This window comes from Dermacentor variabilis, chromosome 3 (assembly GCF_050947875.1).
Source record: "Dermacentor variabilis isolate Ectoservices chromosome 3, ASM5094787v1, whole genome shotgun sequence".
NCBI classification, from domain to species: Eukaryota; Metazoa; Arthropoda; class Arachnida; order Ixodida; family Ixodidae; genus Dermacentor; species Dermacentor variabilis.
Window position 1 is genome coordinate 158,952,606 of NC_134570.1, and position 23,962 is coordinate 158,976,567.

Sequence of the window (23,962 nt, forward strand, 5' to 3'; positions counted from 1 at the left end):
GCCCATGTGCAACTGTCAACAAGCAGCTTCAGTTTCTTACAACACAGGAGAAAAATGAGCCGCACCAAACCAGAAAAGATATTCACTTGAAAACAACCGCGAACGATCTTTCGTGTCGTGCTATAGCTGTTTTCATAAGCACAGCCTTGTTTCTTCATAACGACTGCAGAAAAAAGTTTGTTTACCTCCGTCCGCTGGGAAACGGAAAAATTTCGCCCTCGTGTTCTCCCCGAGTTGCCACATCGCACAGTCACGCAGCATGCCTTGTATTTTTTCCTCAGATTTTCAGACGCAACTGGAACGTTCGCGGGCACAGAAAGAGTTTTTTAACTGAAGGGCATACGAAAGACGCGGACGTGCATAAAAGGCGGCGGGGGGAGCCGAAGAGAATGGCAGCGGAAGCGATAAGAGCGAAATCACCGGGCGTTGGCGCAACAAATGAAGCGGCGAAATAAAGATCTAAGATGCCGAAAAAGAAAATAGCCAAAAGGACATTTTATTTCTACACAGAAGCGCATCACTTCACTTTATTGTTATGTAGTTTGAAACAATAGAGCCACATATGCAAAAGTTATTGAATTTTCCTTCGTCTACCAGTGTCATGGCGACGCTTTCTTGCCAATACCGAAACTAGCCCCACTGTCCACCCGCTGGTTGACCATCCTGATCGGTCGGCCACCTGTGCGTCTGCCTAGCCTATGGCACGCATTTTAGCTTACTTCAGCGGACTTCATCAATATAGCGCGGGGACCCAGAGGTGATTCAAACGCGCCTCCTTTTGAGCCGGTCGACCCGGGCTGACAACGCCGGCGAAGCGGCGCACGGGCCAGTGACGAAGCTCCAGTCGCGCGTAAACTTAAGAGTCACTGCGCATTAACCATCCAGAGCATCGGATAAATTTATTCATTACCATACTCCGCTATCGCAACGTATTCGTCGTGGCAAAGGCGCAACTCTCCCGCAGCCTGGCGACGGCGAAAGCGTGTCTTCCGGCACGCAGGTACCGGGGAAATGTGAGAACTGTCCGGGGGTTGCGTCGCATTGCAGTCTCGTGCTTGGCTTGAGCCGCGCCGTGCGCGCGCGCGCCTCGCCAATCCAACTTTGGGGCAGTCACGTGACTCGAGGCGCTCCGTCGTCCACTACGGGCACGCGCACTGTTCGTGCGGCGTGGGCCGGCCTTCTTGCTCGTGAATCGCCTCGAGACGCGCCACTCGTTTAGTTCTTGGCCGGCGACGCATGCTCCGTGGTGGATGAAGAGCGCTTCTTGCTCTTGCGTTGCTGCCCGCCGCCGCCAGGCGGTGACGCTCCGCGGGGAGACCCCGTCGCTTCGGCAGGCAGGTCGTCCGAAGGCCCGGGCGCGCTGTCCTTCCTAGGAGCGGTCGCGCTCGCGGGACACTCCTCGAACACCTTCACGGTCACGGCCAGCAAGAACTGCAGCACCAGGACGCAGGATAAAAAAAAATGCAACGGGTCTCGATTTAGGTGCAGTGGTTTGCTATTCGGCGAATGCCGTAATCTGCTGTATAGCGTCAAAGTTCGATCGGTCAGCGCCGCAAATATACGCCGCTCTACAGAGATGCGCTGATCCTTTATTTCGTCATTGTCATTCTCGTTGTCACTGCGGGCGCGGGATCGAATGTTGGCCGCGGCGACCGCGTTTCGATGATGGGGGTGAAAGGCAAAAAAGAACGCCCATTCGTCGTGCATTGGGTGCACGTGAAACAGTCCCGGTTGGTCAAAATTACTCTGGTGTCGCTAGCTGCGGCGTGGCTCGCAATAAAATCCTGGTTTTTGGTTCGTAAAACCGAGGAATTAAATAAATAATAATAATCACCCTTTCCGGTATTTCTCAATCACAAGCTTCTCAGTAGATTGGATGTCCAGTTCTGAAGGGCATTACACTTATCGTAGCAAAGAAGAGGAACACTATAGTGAGCCAGTATCGGTGCGATGTGTAAGGGTTGGTGTCCGGCCCAGGGAAGATTGATTAAAATTAAATTTGGGGCATTACGTGCCAAAACCACCATCTGATTATGAGACACACCGTAATGGGGAACTCCGGAAATATGGACCATCTGGGGTTCTTTAACGTGCTGCTAAATCTAAGTACATGGGTGTTTTCACCCCATGTATATATGCGGTCGCTGTGGCCGGGATTCGATCCCGGGACCTCGTATTAGCAGCCCCACACCATAATTACTTAGCAACCACGGCGGGTTCCAGGGAAGATTGCCCTACATCGAAAGAAGAACGAAATTCTTCTAGAAGGCACAAAAGTTGAGACCGCTGGACCAGTGTAAGGGCACCGGCAATAGAAGAACCAAACACTTCACGGGGCGATATAGGGCACACGTGGAAACAGCACTGAGTGCGCTGGAGCTAGCGCAGTAACTGTCATTGGGTATGTCCATAACTGGGTGGGCGTCTTCGATCGCTTCTACATTGCCAAGATATTCCCCTCGGAGCAGCAAAACAGGGTATTGAAACGGGTCCACTTTGGCAAAAGGCAGCAGCAGTGTTTTCCCATGGAGAGAGTAGTGCAACAGCGTCTGAGGTTCCGCTGCAGGGCATGAGCACGAACGTTGAAGCGTTCGGAGGAATGCGGATGCCGGCTTGGACAAGTAGCTTCCTCAAAAGGGAATAATTGTCGGTGAGCGGCAAATCTAACAGCGCTGCCATCATACCTCCCCTGACGAAGCTACTTAGAAGCGATGGACCCCTCGCTTTGTGGTCGTCCGAGTGCGACGAGGGCTTCAGAAATCTGCGTCGTTTGCTAACGTATGCACAACTATTGCGCCATTACTACCCGACAGCCCCTACCGAGGGGCGCAAAGATGCCAGTGGTGCGGGCCGAGGCGCTGTTTTTGCTCATCGCAAACAAGGGTTTCCTGAATATGTCGTGGCTTATGCAAGTCGTACACCTACGACAGCTGAGACCAATTACACGGTCACAGGAAAAGAATGCCCTGCCATCATCTGGACTCTCGCCACCTTCAGGCCTTATTTGTACGGCAGTCCATTTGATGTAGTCACGGACCACCATGCACTATGTTGGCTGTCGTCCTTGAAAGATCCCTCAGACCGTCTTGCGCGATGAGCACTTCGCCTGAAGGACTACGATATCCGCGTGCCGTACCGCAGCAGACGCCAGCCTTCTAGCGCCGATGCCCTCTCGCGCTCTCCCTTGCTTGACAACTCACTATCCCACTTTACCGTTTCTTCGCTCGACGTTACCATCATCCCGTCTGAGCAGCGCAAGGACTATTGGACTACCGCTCTTATAGACTTGCTTTCTGGTTCATCAGCACCACCAACCAATCGCACGCTGCACCGTCATGCTCACCATTTCGCCATTCGCGACAACCTGCCTCACTGACACAATTATAACCCCGACGGGCGCCAGTGGTTATTAGCAGTACCGCGCAGTCTCCGTTCCGACATATGCGCAGCTTTCCACACCGATTCACAGCGTGCACTCTCGGGAGTTTTCAAAATTTGTCAGCGCCTTCGACAGTGGTACTACTTGCGAGGAATGTACAGCTACGTTCAGAAGTTCGTTTGCTCATTCCCCGATTGTCAGCGGCGGAAATCTCCACCCCTCCTCACGCCAGTCGGTTTGCAACCTTTACCTTGCCCTACCCGGCCGTTTCGGTGCGTCGTCATCGATTTGTATGGGCCCCTTCCCCCGACATCGGCTGGAAACCGCTGGACCATTGTGGCGGTTGACTACCTCACGCGATACGCCGAAACTACCGCCCTCCCGGCAGCTACAGTGAGGGTTGTTGCCTCCTTCCTACTTCATCGATTCATCATGCCTCACGGACCACCTGAGGAACTTCTCAGAGATCGCGGACTGTGTCTTCCTATGTAAAGTAGTTGAAGCCATCTTAAAGAGTGTCACGTTGTTCATCGCACAACTATGGTGCGCCATCCTTAAACCAACGCCCTTACAGAACGCTTCAACCGTACACTCGGCAACATGCTTGCAATGAACGTCGCTTCCGACTAAAGAAATTGCGACTTTATTCTGCCCTTCGTAACCTATGCGTATAACACCGCTAGTCAGAGCATCACCGCCCTTGCACCCTTTTTCTTCCTGTACGGTAGGAAGCCGTCGCACCCCATCGACAGAATTCTGCCATACCGGCCGGATGCGTCTCAATGTGCGCCCATTCCTGCCACGGCAAGACATGCTGAAGAGTGCCGTGACCTCGCATGGGCCTTTGCCTTCAATGATCAAGAGCGCCAGAGGAGCACTCGCGGCGACACCACCTCTGCACCCACCTTCTTTTTTGGAGCTCTTGTGTGGCTTTCCGTTCCGTATGCTGCACCTGGGCTCTCCAAAACTACTGCCCAAGTATGAAAGGCCATACCGTATTGTCGTGCGCGCATCCCCGGTTAACCACGTGATCGAACCCATTCAACCGTGTCTGCGGACATGCGCCGTCGTGGACGAAACATCGTCAACGTCGAACGCCTCAAGCCGTACTATAATCCACTCGTAGTGAGGAGCTGTTAGGTCGACGGATGGCTCCCGTTTCGTTCCCGGGGGCAATTGTAGCGAAGAAGAGGAACACTATACTGGGCCATCCTGTCCAGCGCTTTCTAGTGGGTCAAGCTCTCCAGCGCTGTTCTCGGGAGGCGCCGCTCGTGTTGAGAGTCAGTACCCTGCTCTAACGGTCACTCCCAAACGCCGGTGACTAATAAACGCCTTTACACTATTACGTAAAGCACAAAGACATTGTTCTTACAAAATGGACTTAAGGCTATCCGTAGATTCATAAGTTCACTTAGAATTAAAAAAGAAATAGGTTGTCGCCTTTAGTTCGATCCGCTGTATTAAACGTGTTATTTCGCGTTACTTGCTCTATTATTGGTTCACAAGCTTGCAGTGAAAAGAAATGCTGGCCTGCTATTTCGCTATATTTGTATGACATGCATTTCGGAAAACACACACGCTTCTGTCGCTCATGGGGCTATCATTGTGAACCTCCGGGATGTGGACCTATAGTCAAGCTGCTAGCAAATGCCACTTTGATCCCTATCACTGGCATTTCGACACAGCTTTATGAACAAATGTGGGTAAGAAATTTATCATTTTACTGCGATAACAATTATAAGGTCACCTGCTTCACCGCGCCGGCAGCCAGCTTCGGAGCGTAAACAAACTCGACCCCACTCCCAAATGTCGGCACGCCTAGAACGACAGCACGAGCAAAGAAACTTCGCAAAGTCAGATATTCAAGGAGCAAAAGCCCCCGATTTTCTCTCTCGCACCCGCTCTTACTCGTGCCTGCGCACAAACGTGGATAGCCTTAGGAAATTAAAGAAAATTATGACGTTTTACGTGGCAAAACGATGATTTGATTACGAGGCACGCCGTAATGGGGTACTCCGGAAATTTGGATTACCTGAGGCTCTTCAACGTGCAGCTAAATATAAGTGCATGGCTGTCTTCGCATTTAGCGTCCATCTAAATGGGCCGCCGTTGCCGGGACTCGATCCCGCGACCTCGTGCTCAACAGTCCCACACCATGGCCACTAAGCAACTACGGCAGCCGGCTTTGGAAATGCCATGGCTCGCTGTACTTGCCTACAATTGTAAAGACGCGGTAGGGTCACTGTATCTTCAAAGCCATCTGCGACGGGTACAGAGTACGCGCCGCGGTCTGTTCTCGCGGCATACTTCGCGATGATCCGAGCGGCAGCACGAAGGTCCATTCGCTCGCTGCTGCTACCGCGTTTCCTCATTCCAGCGTTTTGACAGCGGCGTCCCGTGGTCATCGAGTGAGATCGGTTCATGTTTGCTTGAGCGGGCGTGATACCATTCTTGTTAATTTAGTTAGTACGCCTGTGTTTACAAGCTTACACAGCCGATAACGCTGTTACCCTTACTTCGTATAGCTGTCTACTAATTTGCTATCGCGATCAATGCTTCGATCGCCTTTCGTGCGACACTGCGACCTTTGTCCTTCATATTACAAAGTCGTTTTTATCGAATATGCATATTTCACTCGATTCGGGAATCGCTCTGTTCGAACAACCCTAAGCAAACTGAAAGTCCTGCGAAGAAAGTACAAATGTACACTGTGGGAAGCTATACAGTGCTGTACAGGGGCATGTCTACTCACCGCGAAGAACTTCTCCCAGGCGCCGATCGCGATAAAGTTCATGCCCCTTTCATCCCTCTCTTTCATGGCCTCGATGGCCGCCGTGCCCAGGGACTGCGTACACAGGTATACCATGCAAGACGCACATGAATGAACGGTAACGATCCTAGCGTCAATCAGCTAATAAGAATAAAATAAAATCAAATTTATTTCACATTCATACATGATGTAGGCGGTACAAACAAAAAGCCAAAATCAATTTGGCTTGACAAGGGCATGAGCTCCTTTCGGAATGTGTGTACAAAATAAAGGAAAACAAAAATTAGCAACACCAATGGGGCATTGTTAGGTAGCATTATAGTATGGCAAGAGAAGAATCTAAATGTACGCAATGACAAAAGAGTGTTATTCAAGCAGTTCACTACAAGGACAATCATCGTTGTTGCAGAGAGAGAAAAAAAAGAATTCCACACACCAATCGGACATTGTTAGGTAGCTTTTCAACTATGATAAGAGAGGAACCTAAATATACGGAGTGAAGAATTTTAATCAAAGCAATGTAATACAAGTTACATTCATCATTGTTGCAGAAGCATAAAGAACGAGGTGAGTAATTGGAAAGCAAGTGAATTTAACAAGGAAAGTAGTGGTGCTATACAATTTTTGCGTGCCCGGGGTATGAACCAAGTCGCATTATTACGAGTATTGTACTTTTTTACGGTCTTGGATAAGTTGGGTAGGTGTTCAATAAAGTGACTTCTACGCTTTTATTTTCGGTAAGGTACCGTTGCAAAAGTAATTCATTGAATAGTAAGTTTACAGGACAAACTTGAAGTTTCTTAAAAAGGGGTTCAGTGTGTTCGTCATAAGCTAAGTTGCTAATAGCACGCACAGCCTTTCTTCTTTTTTTTTGTAGTACAGAAAGCTTAATAATGTTTGACCCTGAAGTGTTGCCCCAGACAAGGTAACAGTATTTTAGGTGGGAAAAAAGACATTTATAGATTAATAGCTTGATGGAAGTGGGCAGAGAAAAGCGTACCTTTGCAAGGGCAACCACGATGCCTGCAAGTTTACCGCTGAGCATGTCGAAATGTTTATTCCAGGTTAAATGTTCGTCAGAAATGACGCCAAGGCATTTAACCGAAAAGGGTATATCCACAGGCGAGTTTCCTATAATTACACGGTCAGTAATATTAGCCCTAGAATCTTTAGGTCGAAATAGAATGGCTTCCGCTTTGTTCGCGTTAATTGTTAATCAGTTTACTTGACACCATCTATTAAGCTTATTTAATGGTGACTTTGAGCAAGTCATAAGTTCACTACAGCTGGCAGACCTAAATAATAATGTGGTAGCGTTGGCATAGATAATATATTTCGTCGCTGAAGTATTGTTTGTTGTGTCATTAATATAAATATTAAATAATAGCGGCCCAAGAATGGCCTCTTGAGGCACCCCACTTGTTACTGATTTAAGATTCGATGTATGGTTTCCTATTACAACTATTTGACATCGGTACTCCAGATAGCTCTTTATTATACTTAAAAATACGCCTCTGAAGGCATAGGTTTCGAGCTTTCCTTTTAATGTTTCATGGTTAATACGATCGAAGGCCATGGAGAAGTCTATGAACACTGGTAGTGTTAATAAATTGTGTTCATATGCGTTAAGTATAAATTCTTTTTGGGTTAAAAGTGCCATTTCCATTGAAGCCAAATTGCTCGTCCGCAAGAATGTAACGTTTTTCACAGAATGAAAGCATTCTAACAATAATTAATTTTTCATCGCGTTTAGAAAAGATCGGTAAGATCGGTATTGGCCTGTAGTTTGATAATAGGTGCATATCACCCCCTTTAAAAACAACAGTTACTTTCACTACTTGCATTGCTTTCAGAAATATACCATATGAAAATGCGAGGTTAAATACATGCTCTATCAGTGAAATCAATCAAGTAAAACTTCAAATCAAAATTATGTCAGCATGAATACAAAAATATCAAAATAAATGCACATGCTGAGGGCACGGCATATTCACACATCACAAAAAAATTCGTGAAATCTTGACGGGATTCTTCCCCTGCACACTAAACATTTTTACACCCTTATGGGTGTTAATAGGGGTGCTTTCGGCATTTACACCCATGCCCACACCCTTTTAGCACCCTTGTCGGCCAAAGCACCCTATCACAAGGGTGGATACCACACATAAGGTGTGACTTTGCTCAAAGAAGGGTGTTAAATCGACGCCTGAAGGGTGTTGAACGTATTGATGCATAAATCTGAGTAACGTGTACACGTCCACGCATTGAGCAATGTGTGTATGTATTGCATTTTTAATGCGAAAGCGTTTCATGGCCTTTCAGGTAGGAAAGGTGACGTTCTCCGCAACAACAATCCATACGGGACCCTGCTCATGCCAATCTTGTCATTTCCCTTGAAAGCATTCAGAAAGCATTCAGAACCGCGCCGTCCGTTTCATTCTCTCAAATTATTCACTTCATTCTAGCGTCACCTCCATGAAAAGAACACTAGGTGAACCTGACCTTTGGTTACGTCGCAAATACTTTCGTCTCTGTCTTTTTCATAGAATATGCTAATTTAACCCTTCCCGTAAAGAAAATCTTTTCACCACACCAAGTTCTCGTCTCGCATCGACCATCAACACAAAATTGATGTGCCATTCTTCCTTTTTGCCAAGAACAGCCACTGAATGCAACCGCCTTCCCGCCTCAACAGTCTCAATTTGTGACACCACTAATTCAAGGTCACCGTTCAAATTATCTTATGGTTTGATTTTCTATTTTTGCGCTGCAATGCAATTATTGCATATTTTCACCACTTCTTTCTGTTGTGCCTACTAGGCCTTGAATGTATATAATAAATAAATAAAATGTGAAGTCATCACCGTCTTGTATGACGTCAGTAGTGATACAGAAGGTAGTAAATACAACAACGTTAAGTATGAGCAATTATGGGTAAATAATGTGAAATAATGTGAATAAGGGTGGAATAAATTGCATTAAGGTTCGTACAAACTATAGCACGGTGGATTACGGGAGATTAAGGTAGTATTGTGAAGAACACGTGACAATGTATGAACTAACGTATTATAGTCACGTGACAATTGCAGGTGTAGATGCGTGAAGCGATTAAGTTTTCCCATTCCTAAGTGACTGTCGATATTTCTTCAAGGATTCTGATGTTACTGGCATGACGGCCACTCCAAAAATGTATCATCCAGAAAAAGAACGCCCTTTCACTTACAATTCCATTATCATTATTTTTCGTGCTCACAGGAATATTAACATGCAATTAAACACTTCTAGAAAAACTGCAGTAGCAGAGCGAAAACACGAGAGCAACTTGCGCAATTCTGCACTAATATTTCGGTGCCCTTAATAGCCCAACAAAAAGTGGTGAAATGGAAGAAGCTGTTTGGATACATTGCTGAACAAACAGGGACGTGCTGTTGGACGAGCCTCTGCTGTACAATGGCATCAACATACAATTTGCATGGTGAATCCATAAAGAAGACTTATAGAGGCGAGATCACGTTGGAAGTTCTCAAACCCGAATTTCCACGTACCTTGCCTAATTCATTCAGAGGCTTACTAAGCTACTGATCTGCTAAGTGCATCCTCAAATACAGCTTGTAAGGCTGAGCCTATATATTAAGGGCTGGTGTCGTCAAAGCTGTAATTTCTTATCCAGAGCATACGCACTTGCAAACGCAGTCTTCAGTCTCCTCATGAATGTTTACGCGTCGCTGTCGCACGACCAAGATGTGAGCGTTTTATCGAGCCATGATATCGCTGAAACTACGCTGTGACCTCGCAAAGTTGCTTCGTTCGGACGCAGCGAATAATCTAATCGCACCAGCAGAAGAGCGCCGATCGTCTCGCTCACGGTCCTGATTTGTGTACTGTACCCTCAGTGATGCAGCACAGACTGCGCCCCCCACCCCAAAATAAAATGCCCCGCACGAAACGTAGTAGTAACTACCCGCCTCACCGCTCTAGTTAGAGACCACAACGAAGCAGCAGCAAACAGGCGGCCATGCGAGCAAGCAAACCTGTCAGAATAAACGTTCAATTTGCGCGGCCACCCCATGCCCAATGAAAAGCGACCGGAAGTGACGGCCGACGCTGTACCATCACTTCGGCGCGCGGCAGGACGGGAAGGCGGAAGCTGCGCCATCATGCTCGTTTTCGCGTGCGTTCGCGTCGCGCGCTGTGCGAAGTAATTTTAAACGTGTGATTAGTTTTGCGCGCGGCGTAGAAGAAGATGTGGCCCATGCTTTGTGTATTACTCGTGCCCCACTTCAAAGCAAAGCGTTCGTACGCACTGGAAGATGGATCCACGAAGGCTGAAACGAGAAGTTGCAACGTGCCCGGTCGGTAGTACTGGCATGATGGAAACTTTCAGGCAAGTGCCCGTTTATTTGGTATTTGTTTTGTTCGCTTTAGAAATATCTCACTGTGATCTCGTAGCATAATTCATAATTCGCTAATGTAAGAGCAAGAGTAGCTGCACTCCTACTAGGGCAAGTTAACTACCTCGATCGCGTCCCGTGTGACTAATGTTTGTCAAATCTACATCGGGCGTGGTGCGCCTGCATAGTTACGCTTTGTTTCTCAGCGCTTGAACGTTCATTGATGTGATTCTCTTGTGCGTTCAGCGCGGCTGCTTGTAATACGGTCGTTCGCACTTCAGTTAAATGTGGTCGACCACTTTTGCGTCGCGTAGAAAAAGGACTGGCCTAGCCACCTTTCGAAAGAACCGGCGCGGTATTGGTTCTCCCTGATGCGGTCGCGTGCTGCTGTTGCTGCTTGCCGGACGCCTTCAGCATTTTTTCGGCTCGCTTTGTCTGTGCGTGTGCGCGTGCTCGCGCTCGGCTTGATTTGTGTGTGCGTGCGTGCGTGTGTGCGCTCAGCTCAGCTCGCTTTGTGTGTGTGTGCGTGCGTGCGCTCGGCTCGCTGTGTGTGTGTGTGTGTGTGTGTGCGCGCGCGCGTTCGTACATGCCGGTTTGTATGGGCCGGCGTGTTTGCGCGTGTCTAGTGCGTACGTGTTTTGTGAGTGTTGTCTGTGGGTCGCTGTGTGTGCGTGCACGTGTTAGCGTGTCTGCCTGCATGCATGTATGTGTGCTTGTTTGTGTTCATCAATGTGCGCGTGCGCGCTTTTGTGTCTGCTCTTTGAGAGTGCGTATACTTGTGTGTGCGTGTGGGTGCGTTTTGTGTGCGTGCGTGTGTATTGCATGAGGCCGGTAGAGTTTTACTCGCAATAAAACTCTTCCGATTTGGTGCAGCGAATGTTCCCGCCTGAAAGCCGAGTTTGGTTTCAAGCCACCCTGGACAACTGCTGTAGAGGCGCCGTTTCTCGGGAGGACCAGTGGGAAGGCGCCAAGTATACGCTTCGTCCTTTTTCCTCCCATGCACTGATAAATCAATAGCCTTGTTTTTTATTGTGAAAGGAACGGTACATCCAGAGCATAAATAAATGATTAAGAAATCTGGTAGTGTGTTTTAAAGACGTGGATTTCCCATTAGCCCACATTTCTTTTGATGCAGACAACCGCTGAAATTGTTAGCGGCAGGTTATTCGAGACGTTCTACGTATATAGCAATTGTCATCAGGAGCTTTAATGAATTTTGAAAATTTGAAGCGTTGTGCTTTAGAGGTATCATATACAAGCTTTAGGTCTCCGAGTAATTTGCATGCTCTTCGAGAGCTGTCGCCTATAGCCCTATTGAAATTCGTAACTACAGTTTGGAGCACTGGGGAAGCTAGAAGGCTTGTCCTGGCTCTCGAGAAAGTGTTTAAGCTGGTGGTGTAGGTTGAGGAGTTTGGGGTTGGTAACACAAAGGATTTTTTATGCCTTAGCAGTAGGAGTGACACAGGATAAAAAAATGTATGTGTATCAAGCACAGGAAGCTGCTCATATTGTAGAAGCATGTGTGTGCGTGTGTGTGTGTGTGCGCCCATGCATGCGTGCGTGTGTGTGAATTCTCTCCTCAAAAGGGAGTATGTGTGTACGTGAGCTATTTCATTGCTGGTCTGTTTGCCAAGAATTGGCAAGAAAACACAATAATCAATTTAACTTGAAATAATAAACTTCAAAGCATACTGGCGTACTGGCGACAGCAGCATACAAGCATGCAGCTGTGTGACAATCTTAATGCATGGCTGCAACATCTGGAAGGAGGCTTGCTTCTTCAGTAAGCAGCACAAAGTCCATATTCTTGGCTTTTCTCGTTCAAACCAAAACGAGGCTCATTGCCAATGATCTTGTCTTTTGCTCTAATAGCATTTGTTTATCTTGTACTTAGAGCGTCGTTTCTCGCAGGTCATGCAGATGGTAGCAGCAATTTCACAATGCCCAGCCTTGGCGCCCCCCATCAAGAGCAAGCCACTTGCGTTCGCCTTCAGACAGATGGTTAATGTCTTCTTGAAAGCGGTTGAGAAGACAACATTGTAAGTATATATAGTTGTGTAGTGTAATATAATAAGTCAAGTTATAATTTAAAACTCAGGCTCCTTGGCCGCCTAAGCTTGATATGATGTGCAGTTGTGTGTGGTTGTAAATATTGCCGATGGCACAGTCCATACTGCAGGTATGACTGCTGATCCAAAGTATACATTTGCATTTTCTTGATGGTCTTTCATAATGAGGATTTTCTTTGTGCAAGAATATTCACAGAATGCCGGGGCATTGTAGCATCATATTCTTTATTGTGCATTCACTGCTAATTTCGTATGACCTTCCTGCTACCAATTTATTTGCAGGAAAGGAATATTTGTTTACTCTCTGCAATGAGCTTGTTATTTGCTCATTGCATTACACTCTTCTACCGTTAATTTATTCCCATATAATTATCAAAACCTTGAAATTTGAGCTGTTTTTATTTTGAATACAATACAACCATTGTGACTCATGCGGGTAGTAGCAACACAGGATGAGAAATGGTTGTGTCTCTGAGGTTCATTGAATATGTGAAAACTCATATACAGTACACCCCCCCACCCCCTATGAGGGGTAACCGTGCAATATGTTTTGGGCAAGAAAAACGATTGTTCTAGGAGACAAGAAATTTCAGGCTCTAGTTGAGAGGCTACAGAAAGAAGGACCATGTAAATAGTCACAGATTAACATAAACTGCATCGGAGTGGCATCACAGTTTAGATCATGAAGTGGGAGCATGAGGAAGGATCATAAGTTTAAATAAGGGAATACTACTTGTCAGTGCATTGCCAAGCTAACCCATTGAAAGAAGGGGGCGTGCTCTAAGAAAAATAGTTGATCACACATGCTAAATTTTCGAGGAAAGTATGCCAAAATGCCCATTTTTAGTAAATTAATAAATAAGAAATACACGATAAATTTTAGGATGCAGAAAGTGTCTAATAAACTGCATTGTAGAGTTGGATATTGTTGGGCTGGATGCATGTATTTCAGGGCAAATGAGAATGCCAGTGGGGATTCCCTCATTTTCATTTTGTGTGCACACTCTGTAAAACAGTTCTCTTTGTCTCCTTGTGTAATAATGTTGTGTAAAACCAGTCATTTTTTAATGCCTTGTGCATTTAACTCTTAATGTGCCATATCCCGTAAGCTTCTCACCTGCAGTACTTATAAAGTGTAATGCAGATATATTGCAGATTTCATAATGTCAATTTTGTATTAAGGTCACATACACACTCTTGGACAAATGTCTGTTGTTGAGAGATGTCATTGGTAGTCTTCAAACTTTATTCACTCTTATTTTCTATGGTGAAAAGGCTACTGTAAATTTATGTTTTTGCTGCTGTATGTACCTTGTGTTCACAATGACATAGTGGTTTAGCATTCACAGTAACATGCAATTCCTTAATTTGCAAAATAGAAACTTCTCCTACCTTTCACTTGTCTTGCCCAGTTGCCTGAGCGGTGCATTCTGCCCAGTCACATTAATTATCATTTTTCCGCAAAGTACGTGTGTAATTGCACGGGCTGAATTCTCATGATTCTCTTCTTATTTTGCTAATGCAGGATGCAAGATTCCAGCAATGCCATGCGCTGCATTTATTGGTCAAGATGCTCAGAGAATGGAGTCCCTGCACCTCGTAATTAACCGTGAACATTTCTTTTTCTTTTGGAAAGCTAAAGGCCATTTGCTGCACCACTTGCATTTTTGCAGCTCAGATGTGTACTATATTTTTCTAATTTTGAATCAATATTGGCTGTTCAGTATAAAAAATGACGTACAGCGTGAAGGACAAGGACTGCGAGAGACACACTCCACTGACTTTCAACAATATTTTATTGCGTTGCCACATCGTGTGTGTATACACAGAGGGGTCATGCGCAGAAAATGAAAGCCAGTCGCAAGGGGTGTTCTAACAGCAAGTCATTGTAAAAAGAACATGGTCACTCGAAAAAAAAAACATCACAATTTCTATCTGTTTAGACACAAAATTTCACTAGGGGTCAGCGTGATAGAGGGGCCACTAACGCACACACTACCCAGTTTTCTGGTGAAATCAGCTTCAATAATTTACCGGGTGAGCTGTGTCTCGCTGAAACTTCCGTATCTTAAAGAGGGGCATGCAGCCGCAGCCCCGGCAATGAATGCCCAAGTGGCCTTGAACAGTGTTATTGACGTTGTTATAGTGCTCTCTTAAACGATCATTTAGGCGCCTGCCTATCTGTCCAATATATTTACTGCCTCAAAATGGGAATTTGGGAAACCACATTCGTTGCACACATCGCAAAACGTTTTCTGTGCCCGGCAGAGCAACAACTCTGACGTGATTCAGGCGCGTTTACACACTTACAGAGCCTTGCCAGCTTTTCCGGGGCTGAGAAAAGGACTGCGATTTCTGTAGGTTCCCTAATCTTTTTTAGCCTATGGGAGACATCATGAACATACAGTAGCACTGCAAACCTGTGTCTTTCAACCGGCTGGTTCCTTGACCGAGCGCGCTCATCATGTTTTGTGCACTTCAGAAGCTGTTCCGCTATGCCTGAAATTAAGGCCAAAGGGTAGCCAACCCAAGAAAGGCAATCAGCCTGTGCAGCAACGCTATGTTGCATCTCGTGTGAGCAAGATTTATTGAGGCTGTTAAGGAGGCAAAGCTTTACAATATCTCATTTGACTTTGTTGGACAGACAGGCAGGCGCCTAAACAATCATTTAGGAGAGCACGATAACAACGTCCATAACACTATTCAAGGCCACTTCGGCATCCATTGCCGGGACTGCGGCTGCATGCCCCTCTTTGAAGGTACGGAAGCTTTAGCGAGACACAGGTCATCCGGGAAACTATAGAAGCAGATTTCACTAGAAAACTGGTTAGTGTGTGCGTTAGTGACCCCTCTATCGTGCTGACTCCTAGTGAAGTCTTGTATCTCAACAGATAGAAATTATAATGTTTATTTTTTTCAAAGGGCGATGTTCTTAGTACAGTCACTTGCTGTTAGACACCCCTTGTGACTCATATTCTGCGCATGCCCGCTTTTGTACAAATACACATGATGTGGCAACATAATTAAATATTGTTGGAAGTCAGCGCAGTCTGTCATCTCTCGCAGTTCTTGTCATTCAAGCTGTACGTAATTTTATCTCATTAATTGCAAACTATCCCAAGAAACTACCCTTGTTCAGTATAATTATAATGTTTGATACGGCCATTTGCTGGCAAATGTTAACAGTGTGATATTTAACTTGAACTTTTGCATGACTGCCTATGCCTGTGTTCTTTTAGTAACCAGAGTATGGCTAATTTATTAAACCATATTTGCTAATTTGCATGCTCACATGCTATAGCATGCCTTAATCTTGAATTACTGCATCTAAGTGCAAATAATTTAGAAATTTACTATGTATTTTAAAACACTGTCCACATTTTGTGCTCAGCAAAATCGTTTAATCAACAGTTGTTTGTTTTTATCAGGCCTCCTACTGCACTTTGCACCCAGGCACTAGTAGATGTGGAATATGCACTCTTTTGATTTATAGTAAGAAAAGAACCTATTTTCAAACTACATATTGTATATGTACCAGTGCCTTAGAGTTACAAAACAAAAATTTATAGAAACTGGTATTGTAGTTAGAAAAACCGCTACACTGCACCTTTAGCCCAGAGAACTCTCGTTTCACAAAAGAGGACAAACTATGTAGGCACTAAAAAATTCTACGTATTTTTTGTGCTCAAGTAATCTTGTTGGAAATAGAAAATTAGCAATAAGGCTTCTGGCATAAACCTCACTTAAAGCATGTCTATGCTTGGAAAGTATTGTTTCAGTCTGAAAAATGTTGGCCAGTTATGCTTTACATCGACTTTCCAAACTTTTCATAATGCTTTGCGATTACATTAGTGTACAAAATAACACGTGCCTTTCTTGTGCGTTTGCTCTGCATTTCAATTGCTTCCCTAATTCACCTTTGCAATATGCCTTTTTTTAAGGCATCAAAACTTGAATTTTCGTTCACTGGAGCCTAATACTAAAAATTTATTGCTTTATGTGGCCCAAAACACTGCGAATCAACCCAGGCTCTTTCAGTGCCGCTATACATAGTTTCTTCTCTAATAACAGATTTGATCAATACATATATTTTAGGTACCTTTGTGGGGAATGTACATGTTCTTGTACTTACCGATGTGTTTGGTGATTGTGCATGTTTATATTTCATGTGATTTATGTATATGTTGTACTCTGTATTGCAGCATGCAATAAATATATTTGCGTTTTCTTGAAAATGCAGCATATATCTTACCAGTCTGTGTTGCATATTATTTGGATATGGAAATCGTGATAACCTTGGTGTTGATATACATGCTCAAAAGTGTCAAGTTTGCTAGGTTGTATTTGTGCAGCGAAGACAGGTTTTCCAATATACACCATGAATTACTAATATGTAATGTGATCCACACGTATAGGTGTTGTGTATGCCCATCGAAGCTTCAAGGCCGGCTGTTCGACAGTGCGTTTGGTAGCCGAACTTGAACCTTCTGGCACACGCAATAGTTGCGCGAGGATCGCTGTACATAGTAGTAATTGAAGGCGTGTACTGCCGAATCTGCCTTCCATACACGCTAGAAATAAAAGGGTGTACACCCTTCCAACACCCACACAGATGGGTGTTAATTTGGACGAGCACCCTTACACCCTAAATTTATTTTGCTGGACACCCTTCCTTTAGGGTGCTATAGTGGCACCCCAAATGTAGGGTGTAGACAACAGCACCCTTAGGGTGTTCGTCTGGCGACAAACTGATTTACACCCTTAAGGGTGTTAAAATGTTTAGTGTGTGTATTTGCAACTTTGCACCCTTCTGGTGACGTAGGATCAAGTAAAGCTAAAATGGCATGCAAACTTTCGAACACTGAACGAGTAAGTTTGGTGAACCAACACGCAATATCTACGCAAAGATCAGCATCTTAGCAGTAAGAAGCTAAGGCGATTATCTATTATCGAGTAGCATAAACAACGTGCATAACTGGTTCGTGCAAACTTCCTCGTGCTCAAAAGATTAGGAAGCTTAAGAAATAGCGTACCCAAGCACCTTTGATTGCAGAAGTACGCGAACTCCATTAAAGGACTTTTGAGTTCCGTTCTACTTTCTTTGCGTCCCTTTGTAGACCCTGCGGATTGCTTCCCCTGACTTTTGATCCGCTATGTGTAAAACTACCTATTGACGGACTTTAATGTAGAAACAAGCAGGCGCTGTAGAAATCGACGACGCCACTGTGATCGGGTGCGGGAACTTCAAGGTGGCGCAGCCACCATTCTAAAACGTCATTCATGTCGTTCCAAATTGCAGTCAAAACGTTTTCATCAGCGAATCCGCAATTCATTTCAACCACCGCATCATTTATGCTGTTTCTGGGTTCCCATTTTGGGGAGCAACACCTGCGAACTTCGAGTTTATAGTACGCAAAGCATATTCCTAACTTAAAACGTAAGTTAGTCAATGGTATAGAATAAAACTCGAGGCCCATATCTCTACAGTACAACGTTGCTTACATTTGTCGGCTTTACATTCTAAACAAATTTGATTAAAAACAAGTTATTTCTTTGCTGAAACATGTAAACAAAAGGTCAAATGTAAATTGGCACAGAATGTCATTCGCCACATGGTGCCAATACGCCATGTGTGCCGACAAGTTTCCTGAAATCCGCAAACACTCGGGTTTTCTGCAACTGAACTGCCCTGCCTTCATGAAACATAATACTGCTGAGGCGTCGGTAATCAATATTTGGTAGTGGAAAGTGTTCTGGCAGTCTAGCTGCCGAGCCGTCGATAGTCCACCACAAGAGGCCTTAATCGATTTTTCTTCACTATATATACAGCCGAACAAATCTAGCATAGGGCAACGTTGTGTCAGTTACATAGCCAGTGGCCTTCCATTCCTCGACAATCTCTTCAACTAGTTACGTTGCTTCCCGATTCCTCCGTACTGGACATTCCAAGCGCATTGGTAGGTACATCCAAGCTATGGCAAATTCAACGCAAAGCAGTCCAGGTGCTCATTTCAGGTGCGTCTGAGCCGGGCCTCTCTTTGTTGTTATTCCACCCCTGTGTTTACCATGCTGTTGTCCGTGGGTTCCTGCTGAGGCGTACCTTTCACAGGGACTAATGTGTCCTTACGCAACAGCTCACCATGTGCAAGTAAACTTCCCTTCATCAGCTTTTCGTCATCGCGCTTACCGTTACACACGGGTATTCGGGCTTTCTGTCATCATTGACAACCAGAACTTCGCGCATCAGTCCCACAAGTATGATGATGTCTGCATCTTCAATACCAGTCGCTACCTTCATCCAACACAGTTTTCTTCCGCAGTACAACTGTTCGGACGGTTTCCCTGACATGAAGCGGTTCCTTAGCGGTTTTCTTCTGCACCAGGTCGATCTTCCGGAGGGGTGATATATATTTGCAAGCGAGCCTCATCTCGTCCCCCTATGCAGGTACGCTATGTGATCTTGCTCTGTCGATGTCCTACCAACCAGCGTGTCAACAGGCAACGCCTTGTTGTCAACAGCAATCACTTTCACTTGCTTGCACACTACGGTCACCAATCTTTATGTCGGCCTTCGTGGTTCCAATGAAGCGCACAGATATATTGATGGTGCCGATTTCACATGGTTCTGCAGCTCGACGAGGCATAATGCAGTCTGAGCTTCCTGGATCGATCATCGCCGATAACTTGTGAGAGCCATTGACTGCCACCACTTTTAGAAACATAGCTGGGTCACGATCACGCGCTTTCTTGTGGTACACTATGAAGTTACCAAGAGGGTTTGCTGCTGTGCATTTTTTTAGATTTGTGCATGAACTGTACACTTGTAGCATTTTCGGTTTTCATTATCTTGCTTATAGCTTTCTACAGCTTTCTTTTCACTCGTCTGGTTCATCAGCTGTCCAGTTTTATTTCGCTTAATTGACGATTGTGTGCGAATGTTGCTCTGGCTTACATGGGGGACTCCAGTAGCGGCTTGCTCTGGTGAGCCCAAGGTGACGAGCTTGCATGCTTGAAAAGAGGCGTAGTGGCGTGAAAACTGCCTCGCTTGTTCCTTGGCAAAGCGTTCTGGACCCTAGCTTCTTGTATCCTTTCGAGTCCTCGCAAATCAGTCTTTGTCTTTATGTTTATGCTCTTTCGCAGAGAGCGAGATGCAGATGTACCTGGACTGCACGCCTACCAAGATCTGTTCCTTCGTATTCTCCATGCCCAGACCGAGTACCTTTCATAGTAGACTTTTCTCTGTGAAGTATGCCGTTGTGCATTCACATTTCGTCTGGGTGCGCTCCTGCATTCGCTTCCATTTCTCAGCTGTGCTGAACGGAACCTTGCTCCCCCTCCGTCTCGAGGTTTTCGACGCGAGCGAGCAGCCAGAATCGGGTTTTTCTTTCATGTGAAGCGTGGCCGTCTCCCACCTAAAGCTATCTGGCCAGCCTCGCGTTTGCCTCTTGCACAGCGTATTCAGCGTCGAAGTCTTCAATGGCCTTTGTTAGATCAGGCACCACGTGGAAAGTTCTCTTCTTTTGCAATAATTATAGAAGTTTTCTGTTCTGTTCAGGTAGGCATCCTGGGGCCCTATAATGTAAAACTATTACAATATGTTTCTATTCCAATCTCCTGACGTCAAATTTGCGTAACCACCAACGCAAGCAGCGGGCGAACACCCGCAGGGTTGTCTGAACTGACCAATCAAACGCTCTCCTCGCTCATAGGAGGTCAGTTTTGTTTGCTTGAAAAACAAATAACATTGCCTACACTGAGCGGCTTGTCGTATCGAATTAGCTGATAAGAAGCGAGGAGAACGCTCAAGTGGAGAGGGATTCGATGGGGCCGAGCCACTGCACTGAAAGTCGATAACCGGATGAACAGGGTGGTGCCGGCGTCTAGGATTGGTCGGCTTTCCCTTACTTAGCTTGCGGTGGCTGGTGGAAAATCGCGGCGGCATGCGACGGAAGCTCAAGAATGACGCTAAAACGGACCCTCAGCAAAGAAGAGTTGGCAGAATGAGGGGGTAAACGTGCCGAAAGGGCTCGAAAACGTTACACGATCACGCAAGAAGTTTTATTATACGCAAATACACCCATGCTCTCCGGCAGGTGCGAGTAGCCAGCGTCTGAGCGATCGGCGGCAGCCATCATTTATTCCTTCGGAATGGGGCAGCCTGCGGCTATTCCGAAGAAAATTCACTTTTGTTCGGCATAATAATGCATCTTTATCGCATACACGTCACGTCGACGCGGTGAGTTCTTGCGGTTTTGTGACGTCGCGTGACAGGCAGGTGAAGTCGGTGCAGCCCGAAAACGTTTTACCAATAGGCGAGGACTAATGGCGAAAAGGGGTCGAATCAGAAATAACTGTTTTTCTTTTTTCTGTCAAATCATGCATAATCAGTGTGTACACATAATATCAGATGGGGAGGTATCGCGGTTTTCGTGACGTCGCGTGACAGACAGGCGAAGTGAGGGTGGTCGAAAAAAGTTTTTGACCAATCGTGGAGGGCTGATAGCAGAATTGGAATAGAAAAGTTTGGAATAGCTTTACGTTGTAGCAACCCTGGTTATTCGTTTCGGATCCATTTTGGCGTTCGGTTATAGTTAAGCCCCTTGTAGCGGTGAGCGGAGACGCAATCAGCAGAGACGCACACAGCTTCTCACCTAAGACAGTTCTCCTGGCGCTCAGCGTCACACGCCACACGTGCTCGCACTGTCCGGAGATAACAGTAGAATGTACACCTTGTACGCGCCGCGCGTCTCCCAGACGTCACTTCCCTTCCACATTCCCTGCAGTTGGCACTGAGCCTTTCCGACTTCACCGCCGTCGTAATCTGGTCGCCTAATGTCAAAAGACAAACCCCAGTTCAAGCCGCTGGTGAATCAGACTACGGAAGTATGTGGATGTTATTTTTCACACATGTTCGATAAAATACAACTTATCTATTTGTGGAAACATGTAATAAAATGAACGAGCGTAAACCGTCCATGGTCAAGAGCGCTATGTTGTTGATGATGCCGATGCGCATTTTGCCAGACCAGTTTCTAGGAAGGCGCTAACATAGTTTACTACGCATTTATTCGAAGGCATAATCATTCCTACATAACAACATGAAGTAATACTAATCTTGCGCATTTAGCTCCGCTACAACATTTGCAGAACCGAGCCGTCCGAACTTTAACTTTGTCCTTCCCGCAGTAATTCCTCCCCTTTCTTTCGTTACCAAAGACTACTAGCAATGAATAACCTCGTTAACCATTTTCTTTCAACCCCCTTGGTCAGGGCATGTAACAATCTTCTTCATACAAACATTTTTTTTTGGAGTAACCTGTCGTTAATACAAGTCACACGCCATTCCCCACCCATAACATTTCCCGCTTACCGATAACACGAACTAATCACGGTAAACACACTGCATACTTCTCAGCATTGTATTTTTCAGATAATATCTCATTGGATATAAAAGGTGTCGCTTTCTTTACATGTTTTCAAACCCAGGATTTTATTTTGAAGTCTTGTTTTAAACGAGATTTTCTTTCTTTTCTGCTTGATATGCCCAACTTCTTATTTATGGTGCACTATATTAGATGTATTTGTTATGCCTACGTTTATAACGAAAGTTGGAGGACGCTATCCGCCAGGCGTAGAACAGAACGCAAAACGTATACAAAACAACGCAAGAGGCGTACGGAGCTTTGGGTGCGCAATCCCACTTAGGTACCCGAGTTCTAGAACTCCCATGTTTTGCCTGACGCTCACACGTCGCGTGTGTTCCCTTCGCGCGAACGTCCTCGCGTTGGAACGAGGCGGTTCCAGCTACCGCCGTGTGTGAAGGGTGCAGGAGTCCCTGTGGACACAACCCAGGGTTCGTCCCCCTATGAGCCCGCCACGGGCTCATAGACACGGGCGTAGCTCGACATACCTGGAAGTGGAAGGGGTGGACGCCCTGCCTCTCGAGGTGCGAGATGGCGTTCTTGCGGATGAGCGCCTCGAGGAGCACCGAGTCGTTGACGCTGTCCACCATGGAGCTGAGCTGGTAGCCGACGGCGCACGCGTGCGCGCGGAACTGGGCCTCGCCGGGCAGCTGGGCCAGGCTCTTGCCCCGGAAGTGGCGGAACAGCTCGATGTAGTCCGGGTGGCGCGTGAACATCGCCAGGAAGATGAGCTCTCCGTAGTCCTTGTGGGCGGTCTGGAAGTGCTTCCACGTCTGCAATATGGCGGCCCGCTCGCGCTCCGTCAGCCCCGTCCGCGGGTCCGGGATTTCCTTCCTGAAGGCGCCGCCCATGGCTTCTGCGTGTGCCGATGCTTCTTTTGACGAGTATGATGATGGTGATGATGACCTTGAAGTATTTTCACTGTCGTCGCTGTTCTCGCGCCAACTGGCGCGCACCCACTACAGGGGTACTGGTCGCGATGCCGGTGGTGAATTGATGGTCACGATGCACATTATGATCGTCATAATCGTTAAAAGCATGAAACGTATCCGCGGTTCGCGAGGGGCCAAAAACATTTTTCTTTCGTACGCGCGGATAGTTGCAGGAACAAGTCATAAAATGGAAAGGGTAAAACTTGGAGCACGCGACTATTGTGTGATGCAGAAGACCAGGTAGATGAATTACTACAGCTATGGGAAATAAGAATAAGGTTCGCGACATAATTAGGACTACAAGAAATTTAGAATTACTATAACAATGGTAAGGAAAAGAGGGATAAGCATGGTATGCGCTTTGTTGCTTGAATGATATCACACGGCGGCAAGCAAACCCTTCTAGCTAAAACCAAGTACCGAGGCCCCAAGTGTAACAAGACCAAAGCCATTCATCTAAACCCGGATTTATGAAGCGGCGCTTCAAGGAGCCCTTTCTTTTATACGATAAACCGGCGACAGGACTCTTCTATTTTCGCACACTGACTCTGACCCGCTAAGGGAGTTTGTCGGAAAAGCAGGCGGTTTTACAAACGTGTATGTTTCAAAAATATAAAATGAAAATAGAACTTACAATGTTAGAGTATGAGTCGGCGAAAATAATCACAAATGGAAAGAAAGCTAACATTAATTTTGAGAAACAAAAATTTGATATGAAGAAATAGTATAAAAGCAGCAATAGATAATTTGGGAAGTTAGGCGAGTTTTGTGTCCGTAATAAAGTAGTAAACTGCAATAACCACGTCCCTGTGGCTGAAGCGCAGCGTGATAACAGCTGGCAACAACGAGTGGAGCTAAAATAGCACAAGTTGGAATTTGTGAAGTTAGACTTACAAATCGGCGACAGGATAGAAAAAGAAACCTTCACCGATACGCATGTTGCGAAAATAACAGAGAGAAAACGCAGCTAGGCGAGACCTACAACTGAGTCATTCTTCG

General features: G+C 45.9%; 1 protein-coding gene across 1 annotated transcript; it reads right to left on the reverse strand.

The window, feature by feature from the left end:
- Positions 1-1,215: 1,215 nt before the first annotated feature.
- Positions 1,216-22,882, reverse strand: LOC142574847 (globin-like). Its single transcript, XM_075683850.1, has 3 exons — positions 22,520-22,882; positions 6,132-6,224; positions 1,216-1,431 (listed from the first exon to the last, which is right to left on the reverse strand). Exons 1-3 carry the CDS (start codon positions 22,880-22,882, stop codon positions 1,216-1,218), a joined length of 672 nt encoding a protein of 223 aa, XP_075539965.1.
- Positions 22,883-23,962: the final 1,080 nt, after the last annotated feature.